This window comes from Dermacentor andersoni, chromosome 1, assembly GCF_023375885.2.
Source record: "Dermacentor andersoni chromosome 1, qqDerAnde1_hic_scaffold, whole genome shotgun sequence".
Taxonomy (NCBI): Eukaryota; Metazoa; Arthropoda; class Arachnida; order Ixodida; family Ixodidae; genus Dermacentor; species Dermacentor andersoni.
The window spans coordinates 272,548,380-272,562,109 of NC_092814.1; the positions used below are offsets into that span (position 1 = coordinate 272,548,380).

The 13,730-nt window shown below is 45.8% G+C and overlaps 1 protein-coding gene across 1 annotated transcript; it reads right to left on the bottom strand.

The window, feature by feature from the left end:
- Window positions 1-2,711: 2,711 nt before the first annotated feature.
- On the bottom strand, window positions 2,712-4,942 carry LOC126547875 (uncharacterized). The gene is made up of 2 exons (XM_050195901.3): window positions 4,839-4,942; window positions 2,712-4,026 (listed from the first exon to the last, which is right to left on the bottom strand). The coding sequence occupies exons 1-2, from the start codon at window positions 4,842-4,844 to the stop codon at window positions 3,274-3,276; spliced, it is 759 nt and encodes a 252-aa protein (XP_050051858.1). The 5' UTR covers window positions 4,845-4,942; the 3' UTR covers window positions 2,712-3,273.
- Between the last annotated feature and the right edge of the window lie 8,788 nt (window positions 4,943-13,730).

Consider the following 13,730-nt stretch of genomic DNA (forward strand, 5'->3'; position numbering starts at 1 on the left):
TCACTTTGGCGTGGTGAGTGTTCGCAGTTTTGTGACGTCGCGTGACAGGCAGGTGAAGTGGGTGCAGCCAGAAAACTTTTGACCAATAGTCGATGGCGAATGGCGAAATGGGGTAGAATCAGAAATAACTATTTTTCTTTTGTTTTTGTTCATATCATGCATAATTGGTATGTACACGTCATACCAGATGGGGAGCTATCACGGTTTTCGTGACGTCGCATGACAGACAGATGAAGTGGGGGTGGTCCAAAAATGTTTTTGACCAATCGCGGAGGGCTGATTGCAGAATTGGTATATAAATGTTCGGAATTGTTTTAGTTTATAGCGTCCCATGTCTCGTCTTAGGCACCCTATAAATTCGCTGCCACGTGAGACTCTCCAATGTGCCTTAAATAGACTGGATGACAGGCCATTTACGGAAGCGAAGATCTTGGGAGCCTGGCCTCGCAGTTCATTAGCGCAGAAAGCAGTTCGAGCGCTTTTTCACTACCTGAAGGCAACAGGCTTGAGTGCCCGACTATAGACATCCTACACCTAAGTTCTCTCTCTCTCTCTCTTTCACTCCCCATTCCCCTCCCCACGTGTAGGGTAGCAAACTGGACTCAGTCTGGTTAACCTCCCTGCCTTTCCTTCTTCCCTTCTTTCTCTCTCTCTCTCTCTCTCGCTGCCACGGATTAGAGAAAGCAGTTTCTTATTTGACCCATCTGATCATGTTCGAATTCCTTTAAAATGATTAGTGGGGCTGTATATTGCCCTTAGTTCTTTAAACAAGCACTACATTCTACTACGCGCATCTGGGACACGCTGTTACTCTTTCTCATTACTGCCATTTTCATCGCGCACTATATGATCGCACGTTCCTTTGTTTCTCAATCACAGAAGTTGACCTGACATCCAGTTGTCAACAACATTACATGTATAAAATAATGTAAACAAGCATTTTGTCCACGGAACTTTTCATTTTGCATTTTCTTTACATTTTCAATATTCATCATTCAATTCGATAACCGAAGGTCTATTTTTCTCCAATATTTGCATTTGATTCGATTAAAAAATGCCACAATTCGAACAACCCTGCTTTTTTATGGACGTGAAGGCACATAAACAGCATACTCGGGCGCTCACTTCTCACTGGTTATCTAGGAGTCGTAAAACCAGCTTCATACATGCAGACAACCGAATAACCAAGTATGCGCATCTAAAGATGACCGTGAAGATGCTTTAAGTTTTTTATCACTCATATGCTTACACTAAGGACGCTGATGTAAATATGTGGTAAATGTGATCGGCCTGAGCTTCTCCTCATTTCCACTTTTTTTTCATGGCCAAGAAAGGTGGTCTTACCCATATATAAAAATAAATGAATAAATAAATAAATAAATAAATAAATAAATAAATTACTGTTATTTCATTCATTCATTACATCAATGAAAGAATCGACGAATCAATAAATTATATTGTGTTATATAGGGTATATGCAGGGATCTAAAAGTTGCCTTGTTCTCCTAAAATGGGCCGTAGATTGGTTTTTAACTTTCACTTCATGTTCACGAGCTCCGTGGAAGGAGCGACCCGTCTGACTGATATACATCCAACCCCAGCTTATAGGAATCTCGTATACCTAAGGTTTTGTACAATCCATGTATTGGTGGGCATGCTTTTTAATACACAGTTCTAGCTTTGGCTTGGCTAACAAAGGGTATATTTGTGCTAACTTTAATGGAGTGGAAGACTACGGGTTCGTTTTGATCTCCGAATGTTACAAAGGTGTTTCTCAATTTCCTGATTTCGCAAGGCTTCCGCCACGACGGACAATCAAGCCATCAGCCTCATTATCAAAAATACAGATAGCGGGCACGACATAAAATCTGATCACGATGTATGTGTATATTTTCGTATGAAAGGGCTCTTTTCTTCCTGTATTCACCATATGTTCTTGACTGAGTATATGCACGAACCGGCCCAAGTTAGCCACACTGTTTACGTCAAAAAACATTCACGAATTCATTTTATGGTAGGCAAGGTTGGTATGCATTCAAGTTGGGTATTTTATTGTATTTTTGCCATTCTGTACGCTGCGGAAGATAAGAATCAAACCTGTTCGTCTCGAATTGATATGCACACTCGTTGTCACTGTAAGCGTATTGTGTTTTCTAGCTTTCACGCTTGAAGAACCACTCCCCACGCCTACAGCACTGTTCAAACATCGCCTGGTAGAAAAACGAAAGGGCTGCCTTATTCCTGACTGCCACTGTTATGTTCGTTGCGGGGAGAAAATTAACAATGGCCTCCCCTTTCCTGACTGCATATTAATACGCAAATATGTCTTGAATTTGAAGCGTATCCGGGAGAAGCTGCAATACAACCCTGCAGCGATGTGTACTGCTTCCACACTTTAGGCAGCGGTGAGAGACACCGTACGCTTTTTTTTTTCAACTAGCCTGACAGCGACCATTCCTGCTGACCATTGACTTCGATCACACATCACACTGCGCAGCAATTCGAAGTAGAAAATATTTAGAAAGCATTGTGCTTATGAATGTTAGATTTTCTGCGCCACCATACTACGAGTAACAAATTTTGCTGCCGCCTAACTCAGTACGAGAAACCCAAATTTCGTGCACGGCTGCCTGCATCGTGAGATGCCTAAAAATTGCTTTTCGAGTATGAGTATTTCATTGAGGAACCCTAATAAGCAGGAGCCCAAAAAGTTTATTCAATAGAAAGCATGTTTTATTCAAAATTTTGACGACGTAGCAGTGGTGCTTGAAAACAGGAACAAGAATGCCGCAGGAGCAAAATTTCAAGAGGCTCTGAAAATGGCAGAAAGACACGTGCATCATATCCCGTACCGCACTGTACAAGACTGCATGTAGATCTAAGAGGGAAGTACACGGCTTTAATAAAGTTTTCCCTTCGTGTTCAACACAAAATTATGCATAAAAAAATTTTAGTTTTGAATAAAGAAATGAATGACCATTAACAGAGCTGAAAAATTGTCTTGTACTAAAGTTTTTGCCTCTCACAGAAAACGTTTCTTGTGTTGTTACTTGGATATCCTTGCAAATAGTCACCGGATAAAGCCATCGTCAGGAGGGCAGGTAACTAAACTTGAAGCAAAGTTTCGGCACATTGTCATTCTGGAATTCAGTAAACTTATCACATGAAGATACTTTTCTACAAGAGCAGAAACTTGTTTGCGCAGCTGAGAGCAACACAATCAAATCCTAACACTACACATTGTTTCTGTAGCCTGAGAAGTGGCACCCGCATTTAACCATGAAGACCGACGCCACCGACTCCAACACCGGCAGCCTTGCCGTACGAGGACTGTCCAAAGCCAGCCTGGTGTCCCGCAGCGCCATTTTTGAAACCAGAAGATCCCTGGTTGAAGCCAGAACCGAATTTCTTGCTGTCACTGGACGAGAAGCCAGAGCTGTGGCTGTAGCCCTGCTTGTTGTTGTAGGCGTTAACCTTGCTGTGAGACGCTCCACCGGCGAATGCTCCGGATCCCTGATTGTGTCCAGAGGCGCCGCCCTGGTATCCAGATTGATGGCCTCCAGCTGAAGACCCGTAGCCGGACTGGTAACCACCGCCGGCGCCGTGGCCGACGCCAACGCCGTGTCCAAGCCCCGCACCAACGAGAGCTGGGCTGCCCACGACACCGGCACCCGCGACTCCAGGGCCAACGAGCGCGGGACCAGCAAGTCCAGCGCCGCTGAGACCGGCTCCAGCGAGGCCTGCGCCGCCGAAACCGGCTCCGGTTAGGCCAGCTCCACCGAGGCCTACTCCACCATAACCAACTCCGGCTGAACCAACTCCACCGAGGCCAGCTCCTCCAAGACCCGCACCGACGAGACCAGGGCCAACTCCAGCGCCGTATCCGCCGCCAACGCCACCAAGTCCGACTCCAGCACCCAGGATGCCTCCACGAGCCTCCACGTCTTTCTTCTCGTCTTTCTTCTTCGCGTCTTCAGCGAAGGCAATGCAGGCCACGAGGGCGCAAACAGCAGCACTGATGAATACCTGTAGTTTAAGAAAATAATACGGTTGACTTAGTCGGAGTTCACATGTTAGTACAGTCTACATGACTGCTTCTTTTAGGTTTATCGCACTGGATTGTGGGATGCGTGAAAGGTTTACGAAAAGTGCAAAGCCATTAGGGAGGTATTATAAGTTGAAGGTAGACTCTTCTTTGAAGTTTACACCAGCATAGCGCACACTTAATAATATTTCTAAACGTTACGGGAATGGCTGGCACGTTCTTAGAACGCAAACGCGGTATAAACCTTAAAGAGAAAGCGAGGAATTACTGTAGCAGACATTCTATAACGGCGTCATAATAGTTAGCGGCAAGGAAGGTGCCTATAGCCTTGGATTTAAGGTGTACTACCCGCTTTCTCTGAACCTAGGAATGCCACTGCAAACATCCGTAGAAAGCTTTCATTTTGAGAGCTATCCTCAAGCAACTGACGCTTACTACGACGCAATGAAATTTATTGTAATAAAACGCTGCTTCAGATATGGCTCGTATCAGTAGTACATATATGTAGTTATAAAATGTACTTAGATTATGAAATGACCGAAATAAACTAAAATTTATGGACTGAACAGACACTTCAGTTTGCTGATAAATGTTCTTTGTAAACATCGATCAGCATGCGAAGTTCAGTCGGCAATTAATTTTAGCGCCTAATTCACAATGCAACAAGAAAAAAACTTGTAAAGCGAGGAAAACTTCTTTACATTTGCTACTGGGAAAATTGAGGAAAGATAAATTGACACTTCCGACAGGTCACTGTGGTTCTGCTGTTGTACGCAAAGTGAAATGCGCTTACCTTCATGATAGCAGCTGTTGTATAGCTTCTGATTCACGAGGGATGTCTTTGGTTTGACAACAGGTCTTTGGTAGGGAATGAATCTCGGCACGACAGCGGCTGGCTTTTATACATTTTGTCGGCTCTTTTAAAGTCTACGCGTCAACAACAACAAAAAAAGTAATAAATGGAACAGAGAGAAAGAAAGCGCTCGGGAGTTCTAGGAGCGCCATTTCTTTTGCGGCAGACACTTTTCGAGAAAGCAGCGAGCGCACCACCGCGAGAAATAATTGCGCTCTCTTCTTCTGTGCTACGAGTACTGAAAAAGCGCTCTCGTTTCAGGAGATCGTTTCACACCGGAAAGTCAAGCTTCCCGTACGCCGAGAAAGCGGTTCGCACCGTCGCTGGCCTTCAAGCAGGGAAGCAGTAACGCGGTGTCCGCAGCATTACGTGGGTTCCTGTGACGCTCGCATATGTTTGCGAGAATGAGGATTTCCTTGCGAGATATGTTTTGTTCTGTTTCTTTTATTTCCGCTTTACTCGCGCCGTGGCGTTCGTTTGAACCAGTTTGCCACGCGTTCAAAGGTGACGCGTTCGGGACGGCTAAACGATTTTCCGGTGTCTCCTCTCGGCGACGTCACTTTGGGGTATTCCAGTCGTGCCACAGTATGTTTGCTCGCTGATATCCGATAGCGTGGTTGCCGTGCGTTCTCAAGAAAGAAGCAAAAGAGAAATTTCACAAGGAGCACCACTCATTACAGTGGACTCCACTGCAGCGAGCGACGGCGCGTCAGCATTATACGTTACAGCAAGTACGGTGGCGTGCAAGAACGCTGACACAGTTAAGGCTAGGCAATCACGATGGCCGTATTCATTGAAGAGGGATCTTGACGCCGCGCACTCCGCTAGTAAAGCAATAATAAAATTCACTTTCGCACCAGTGGTGTCACCCCAGCCCTACCTCGCCCTATAAACTCGTACGCGTTTGCGCTGTCGAGGAACGTTCATTGCGGCATGCCGTGAAATGAACCTGAAGTATTCTTAATATGGCATGTGATTGCAGCACGTATGCGTGGAAACCAACAGTAAAAAAAAAAATTCTTGCACTTAAAAAAATCTAAACAAAACAGAGCTCTCCAGTGCTAGTATGATGCGCTGTTTCGTACTATTCTATCTCATTTTTATTACTCGCAGGTTCTTGCCAGACGATTCTGCGGAAACCGTAGGCAGGATGCCACTCTGGCTGGCCAAACTCGAATCGCGAAAAGGAATATACTTAGTAAAATTCATTCCAGCCGGAGATTGTCTTGGTGGCAGTAAAAACAGCGAGTGCATCACGTGTGAAGCCTACATATTTTTTTAAAAGAACTAAGGTGCTTCCACGAGCATAGTTGGAAGTACAGCGACATGTCCATGCGTATGAGTTTACAGTGACATTTAATAGCAGCTGCTGTGCGATCGGTTTTTCGACCATTTTATCTCGCCGAAGTGAGAGCTCGGTGGTAAGCAGACAATACCGATGCTCAGAACTTAATGACCATCATCTATTACATTTTTTTTAAATGCTTTAGCTGGGTTTTTGCTTCTGCTTTTGCGGTTAACATGATATACGTATCGTGCAGCAATAAGCCAATTGCTTCGGGTTTCTCGGCTTTTCATTTAATAAGTTTGAAACAACAGGAAGCCGTCAGAACTGCCGCTGTTGCCATCCCGTAGAGAAGTCGGTACTTTGCAAAAACACCCGTGTTTCGTGCATTGGGGGCATGTTAAAGATCCCCTGTTGGTCCAAATTAATCAGGTGGGCCACATAATTAGATCGCGGTTTGCCACGTAAAGCCACAGAATTCAGAAGGCGGTACTCCATTCCTGCGGCTTGTGATTATGTGTGTTGCGAGCTCATCCTGCAGGCTTTCGCATCCCTGCACGGAGCTGGTGGGATGAAGCAGGTGTACTTAGATAACCTCTGATCGAAAAAAGCCAAGGCTGCAGTCACGTACCAAAATCCATAAAACTGAGGCCACACGATTTCCTACACTTCAACTTCACATGACTATTGCTCAAAGTTGTTTTGAGCGTTCTGTCATTGCAGCAACATAAAACAACATGGAACCATAACGTCTGCTATGGCGTATGGAGCTTCTCACTGGCCAAGCCAACGTCGAAGCTACCATTAGAACGTTGAAAAAAAAAACCTTACTTCAAACGTAGGGGTACCCTTCAGCTGCATCATGCAATCCAGCAACCTGCGTAGAAAATGCAGGTAGAACTGGCTACATTTCTACTTTGGGACAGAAGAATTCTGTTCTTCGCCTCATACTGCAACAGGCTACATGTGCATTAAGTGACGACTCTAAAACGAATAAGACACCGCATATCTTTCGTCCTTTCTAATTTGGAAGAATTTCTTTATGGCGTTTTGAATCACTGGTGACAGCCAAGCAAAATGGCTCCTTGCCCTTATGGTTGAATTCGTCCGAAATACACGGCTAGGCACTAAATTTCCGATAATTGCCCACAGACGCACACACGAAGTAAAGGAAACTCCATTTACAGATGTGTTGCTGCCACAAGACTCTTGTCCAAAGCATACCAGCACACACGCCGTCCCACTGTCCGCTTAATTATCTCGCTCTTCGCGCAGACGATGTGCCACGGGGAGAGCAGACAGCTCGGCGACAGTCGCCGCTCGCTCCAACGCAGAAGATACGTCATTGCAAAGCCTGCTGCAGTAACCCTGTTAATGCAGTAAAATGAAATTCAAAAAGTACATTTCAAATATTAGCAGTTTGCTTGCATTTTTAGCCACAGGGAAATTTAGAAAGCTCGGAGTATTTTTTTTTTTTTTTTTGCGCAACTATATATTTTATCGGAAAAATATGGTACCCTTCAACCGTTGGGATCGCGTCGAGCGGGGCCCTGTGCTGGTCATCATCAAGCATAGTTAGAAGAAAACGAATATTCAGAGTGAAAGTGGCCTGGCAAAACTTCGCTTTGCAACTAAAGCCACGTTTATTTTAACACTTTTCACTCTTTTACACGCCCTTGCACACTGCGCTCGAGAACAAACTCATTGTCTGTGCAAAGCAGCGCAGATGCAGTACTGGACACGGCAATTACAGACGCACACAAGGCGCCACGCGAAACTGGTAGTAAATAGCCCGTGCAATGAAGCAAAGACGTAAACAATGAAAAAACAACGCGATAGTGCATCGTCAAAAACGTGCCTGCGAATAGAAGGTGCGGGGAACTAGCGGCAGAACGTTTGAAGCGATCGGCTGAAGAAAGACTAGAACTCCAAGAGGGCGAAGTCCCAGGTGGAGCATGACACAATGCACAATGCATGACGCCAAACGCAGGGTGTGTCCGTCGTTCACACGACAGGATGCCGATATTTCTAATGACGCCTTCCTTCTAACACCTTACAGGCGTCTCGCATAATCGTCGGAGAATTCCCTTTCGGAGTGTGCAATGATAGTAACTGGAATTGGAATGGTGCAGTCGTTCGACATTCTTCGTTCTGTTTCTGATATAGTTCTCAGTAAACATCGCTCTCAATCACTGTCGATTCAAGTACGTCTAGTTATACAGTGACATTAAAGAATTCCAACGTGAACTAAAGGCCAAGGCATGCACTCTAGAAACGCAAAGACATGGTGACTCTGCAGCAGGCGCAAAGCGCTTGCTCACGTTACCAGTTGTCGAAGGTTATTCGAAGGTTATTCATCTATGATCACAGCACCTGCCATCGGCACTGTTTGTTCTCTGCTGCCAGGCGTGACCACCCAAGCTGAAGGCCAGCACTTTCCCTTTTCGTGAGTATGCGCCCAGGGTCATGCGTCAGTCAAACACCACCTTTCCAAATATAGTGCGTACTCCGTCCTGGACCCACCCAAATATCCCTGTTACGAATAGTCGTCGTTATACGCGGCCATATTGCACCATTATCGTTTCCCAACATTCAAATAAACACGGATGTCAAGGCAGCGAGAGAGAGAGAGGAGAGAGAGAATTTGTTTGAGGAAAAACAGGCAGTTTGCCCTAATGTAATGATCCTCTAGCCTGTTACTCTGCTCAGAGGGAAGGTTAAGAGGAAAAAAAGAGAAGTATAAGGATGATGACGAGGATGGACAGTAAAATGTCATAAAAATTCACGATCGTGTCCCAAGCTCCCGTTCACCAGCCTTGAATTTAAGCCTGTGCTAATAAAAAGTTATATCTAAGATAGCCTTGCTGGCTCGTTTCGGTGATATGCCCAGGCAAAAGCCCAGTGCCACTTATTCACTCAACGGCCTGCTGTCAATTGGTGCTCACGAAAAGATGAATGCCGGCCGTGCAGTCACATTCGTTGGCCCACAAGCCAGGGGAGGCACTTTTGAGCTTCTTGAGGGCGACTGGCCGGTGTGAACGCCTTTGAGGGCGAGGGACCGTCCACGCGCGTGCGCAAATTCACCACGTCTTTCCTCTCCCTCTCTCTTACCTTTACATGCCATTGCCCCTACCCCCAGCGTAGCGTACCCAACAAGACGCCTTTAATGGATAACACCTCCGCCTTGTACCTTTCATCGCCCAATGTCTTGCAGTCACATTTCGTATATCCTCGGTAAGGATGAAATTGCAGTCTTGTCTTGGGAATGCAATAGTTAGGCGGTAATTTAAGCTAATTTTACTGCGACGACAGTTAAGTGCTCCAAACTCGGTTTGCTCGGCCCGTCCGGCCGTCCGTCTATTCCGTTACGCTAACGACGGCCGCTGTCGTCACCGACATGTCTTTGTCGTCATCAGGCCCCCTCGTCCTGACAACTTTACTACCGCTGTAGGGCGGACAAAAAGAAAACTTGGTCCGAATAATGTAACAATTCTAAGCCAATGTCCTTCATTGCCACGCTTCATCAGAGGTTATAGCGGTGCTCCACCCGGGTTTATCAAGGTAATCAACCGCCCGTGAATGGTGGACGATAAAAGTGGCATAGAATCAAGCAGAGAGAATCGCTGTAGAATATGCCGCCCTTTGTGTCCACGCCGCCACAACTAATACCACTGCAGCAGTGTCGATTTTCAAGTAGGGCGCGCCGACCGCTGCGCTATCGCGTAACAACCGCATTACTGCAAGGTTTTTTTGTTCCAGATAGAGTCTGAGAGTGGTGTCGCCTGTGCATGTATTTTAGAGGTCGAGGCTGCGAAGTTTAGAGGTCAAGGCTGATTACTCCTGTTTGATTATTTGCCCCTCTTATCAACCGCTGTTCACGACCGGCACATCTCATTGATAACGTGTGTGTGGGGGGGGGGGGGGGGGGGTCGTTCTGATGACTGATGAAGCGCGAAAGAAAATAGCACTGGAAAAGACATCTCTAAAAAATCAGGGGAGGAATTCACGAAGCTTTTCGTTCATGAGTGTTCTTCGCCATTGACTGACCCCCTTGGTTAATATGTCCAGCATCAGGATCGGCTAGGATTTTCTCTTACAAAAAATTTTACCGTAAGTACAGAGATCAAGAGACAGACAGAAAGGGAAGAGAGGTCGACCAAAAGAAAGTCTCCGGTTTGTTGCCCTGCACGCGGGTTGCGGAAAAGCTGGATTAGAAGGAATGGAGGAGGGGAGATAAAGAAAACATAAGTGCTATAGGCGTTCAGTGAGTCCGGTAGGTCGCAAAAGGCGCAACAAAGCTTTAAAAGTATTTTGGTAGGATATTGAGCCACGTCTATGTTGGAAAATTGTCTCTGTTGACAGAGGTCGGTCGTCGAACTTGTTGAGCACGGTGGTAAGTGAGAGTCTCTTTGCACAATACTGTGTAGACTGGTACAGAATATAGCTGATAGTTTATTCCTCACCGCAGCGTCCGCAGGCTGTGGCTTCGGCCATTCCTATGCGGAAAGTGAATGAATGGATGAATGACACGCCCAACCTTAGTCTGCATAAGAGTCTAGGCAGAACGTTTTGTGAATATGGGCCCATGGCCGCTACATTGTAGCTTTGCACTTTCCAATATTATTTCTTTTCGCACTTTTCTTCGTCAGTGGTTAGAGCGATGCTCCCCGCAATATCAATGAATGAGCCGGTCGGGAACCCTGGGTCATAAGGGTTGCACAGAATCGAGTGGGTGGTATTGTTACGAAATTATGGCTCAGAGTAAGTAATACTGTAGTGGACAAGGGTGATATTAGGTCTTACATGCATAGCATGTAAATATTTATTTATTTATTTATTTATTTATTTATTTATTTATTTATTTATTTACTTACTTACTTACTTACTTACTTACTTACTTACTTACTTACTTACTTACTTACTTACTTACTTACCTACTTACTTACTCCAGGGACTACAAGCTCAAGCCCTAAGGACGTGTCTCGGTCTTCGGAGGTGTGCGTCTACAGCGGCAACGATTGTCATAGCTCGAAATCATCCAATATCAACGTACTTGGCAACCGACGCTCTCAGGGCGCATATTCGGCACGTTGCCCGATTACCTTCTCACCATTGTGCCGCTCTACCCGCAGAAAGGCCATACACAACTTTCAGTCGTATAATTGATGCCAATCGTACCTCATTGCCATCGAACTACATGCCTGCAGCAAGACCATCCTCACCTTTATGGCGCCTGCACAGACCTGACATACGCCTCACCATCCCAGGAATCACGAAGAAAGCCAACATGCCGTCGTTTGCCCTTAAGCAGGCCACATTAGAACTTTTACATGAGGTGCACAGTGGCCGTGTACACGTTTACATCGATGGATAAGTCACATCTGCAAGCGCAGCTGCCGCTGTAGTGATACCAAGAAGATCCGTCAAAATACAGCTAAAGACGTCACATGTATCATCAACGACAGCCGCTGAACTGGTAGCCCTGCGTGCGGCTCTTCATTGCATTAAGGAGGAACCATCCCATGCATGGTCAGCCTTTTGTGATTCCAAGGCAGCCCTACTGAGTGTACTCTCAGCACTGCGCCATGGATCACATGAGCAGCTCGTCGCAGAGATTAGAGAAGTCCACCATCGACTAGTTGACGAAGGACACGATATAATATATCAGTGGTTGCCTAGTCAATGTGGCATACATGGCAATGATCGAGCAGACGCAGCTGCCCGATCTGCCCATGACGGCGTCAACTGCGTTGCCATTCCTCTTTCGAGAGCCGACGCAGCGAAAAAACTTTCCGCACTTGCGCGTGACCTGACATTAGCCCAATGGAACCCATCCCATTTCACAAGTTCACTCCTCCATACCCTGGACCCTAATTTACAGCTCCATATTCCGCCCGAGCTTCCACGACGTGACTGAACCCTTCTTGTCCGTCTATGGCTTGGAGTAGCATTTTCAAATGCCTACTCTTTCCTTATCAGAATGGCCAAGAGTCCACTGTCTGACTTCTGCGGGTGCAACGAAACGATCGAGCATCTTCTTTGTCAGTGCTCTCGTTTTAACCCACAAAGAGCAGTCCTCTCAGCCACCTTAGACAAAGTGGACAAGCGCCCAATGACAGAAAACAAGATCCTTGGAACCTGGCCTACGCGAACATCAGCGCGATCCGCTATGAAGGCGCTGCTGCGATACTTGAAAGACACGGGACTTTCTGACAAATTGTGACTGTACACTGTGTGACGTAGGACTGTACGGTGACACTGCTTAAGACTAGGAACGCCTATGCGGGCTGCGTGACAGTGCCCACAGAAATAGTTCGTGTGTACATGCGTGTGTGTGCTTAGGTTCTTTTTTTTCCTTTTTTTATCCTTCTTTCTCACCTATTGCATCCCCTTGCCCCTCCCCCAGTACAGGGTAGCCAGCCGGAGATAATCTCTGGTTAACCTTCCTGTCTTTCCTCTGCCTTTCTCTCTCTCTACTTACTTACTTACTCACTTACTTACGAATACTGCTGTCTCATTACGAGACATTGCGGCGCAGGTGCAAAAAAAGTAGTAACATAATACAGATATCAATATAGAAAAGACATGGAATTGTACATGCATACAACGAATTGAAGCGCATGTGACATTCAGTAGGTCATAAGAAAACATGCGACAAAGTATGTAGAGAGGGGTAAATATGAAGCATTAAATTTTACGAGTACACACGCAGGTTTTAGAACTTTCTTTCTTTTTTTATTATTATCACCATAGGTGTTACAGTGCATACGCAAAAGTCGGTTGGACCCAATAGCCACAGGCTAGTGGATAGGTCCGGATGCGGAATATAATAGACATTCGGTACAAGCATATATAGGGGGATCGATACAGATAATATATGTTGTAGTGATAGTTATATATATAGTGGGGTATGTATGATGAGGGATTCCTTTGGAAAATTCTGCAAAATGTAATTGCTGAATGGTGCCCACAAGACCATTCCTGAGTTTCACCGTCGTTCGAAAAAAGGAAAACTGAAAACTGTCAGAGCGTGATGGAAATGATGCACAGGCAACGCAAGAGTGAAACCGGCACCATAATGAACTATGATCCTTGTGCGATTTTATGCAAGGTGAGAACGCGTTCGTACGTGCATCTGTGAGCAAGTGTGTCTAGAGATGAGTCATGGGTATGTGATAAAGGCACAAAATGATGGTCATATACCTGTTTACTTAAAGCTCTCATCGCTCTTTGTTTGTGTGCGTGCGTGCGTGCGTGTGTTTGTGTGTGTGTGTGTGTGTGTGTGTGTGTGTGTGTGTGTGTGTGTGTGTGTGTGTGTGTCACGAGAACCGCGATAGCTCCCCATCTGATGTGACGTGCACACGCTGAATATGCATGCTTGAATCAAACAAAAGAAAAATTTTTATTTCTCATTCGACGCCTTTTTGCCACTAGCCCTCGGCTATCGGTCAAAAGTTTCCGGGCTGCACCCACTTCACCTGCCTGTCACGCGACGTCGCAAAACCGCAAAAACTCACCACGTCAAAGTGACATGTACGCGTTAAATA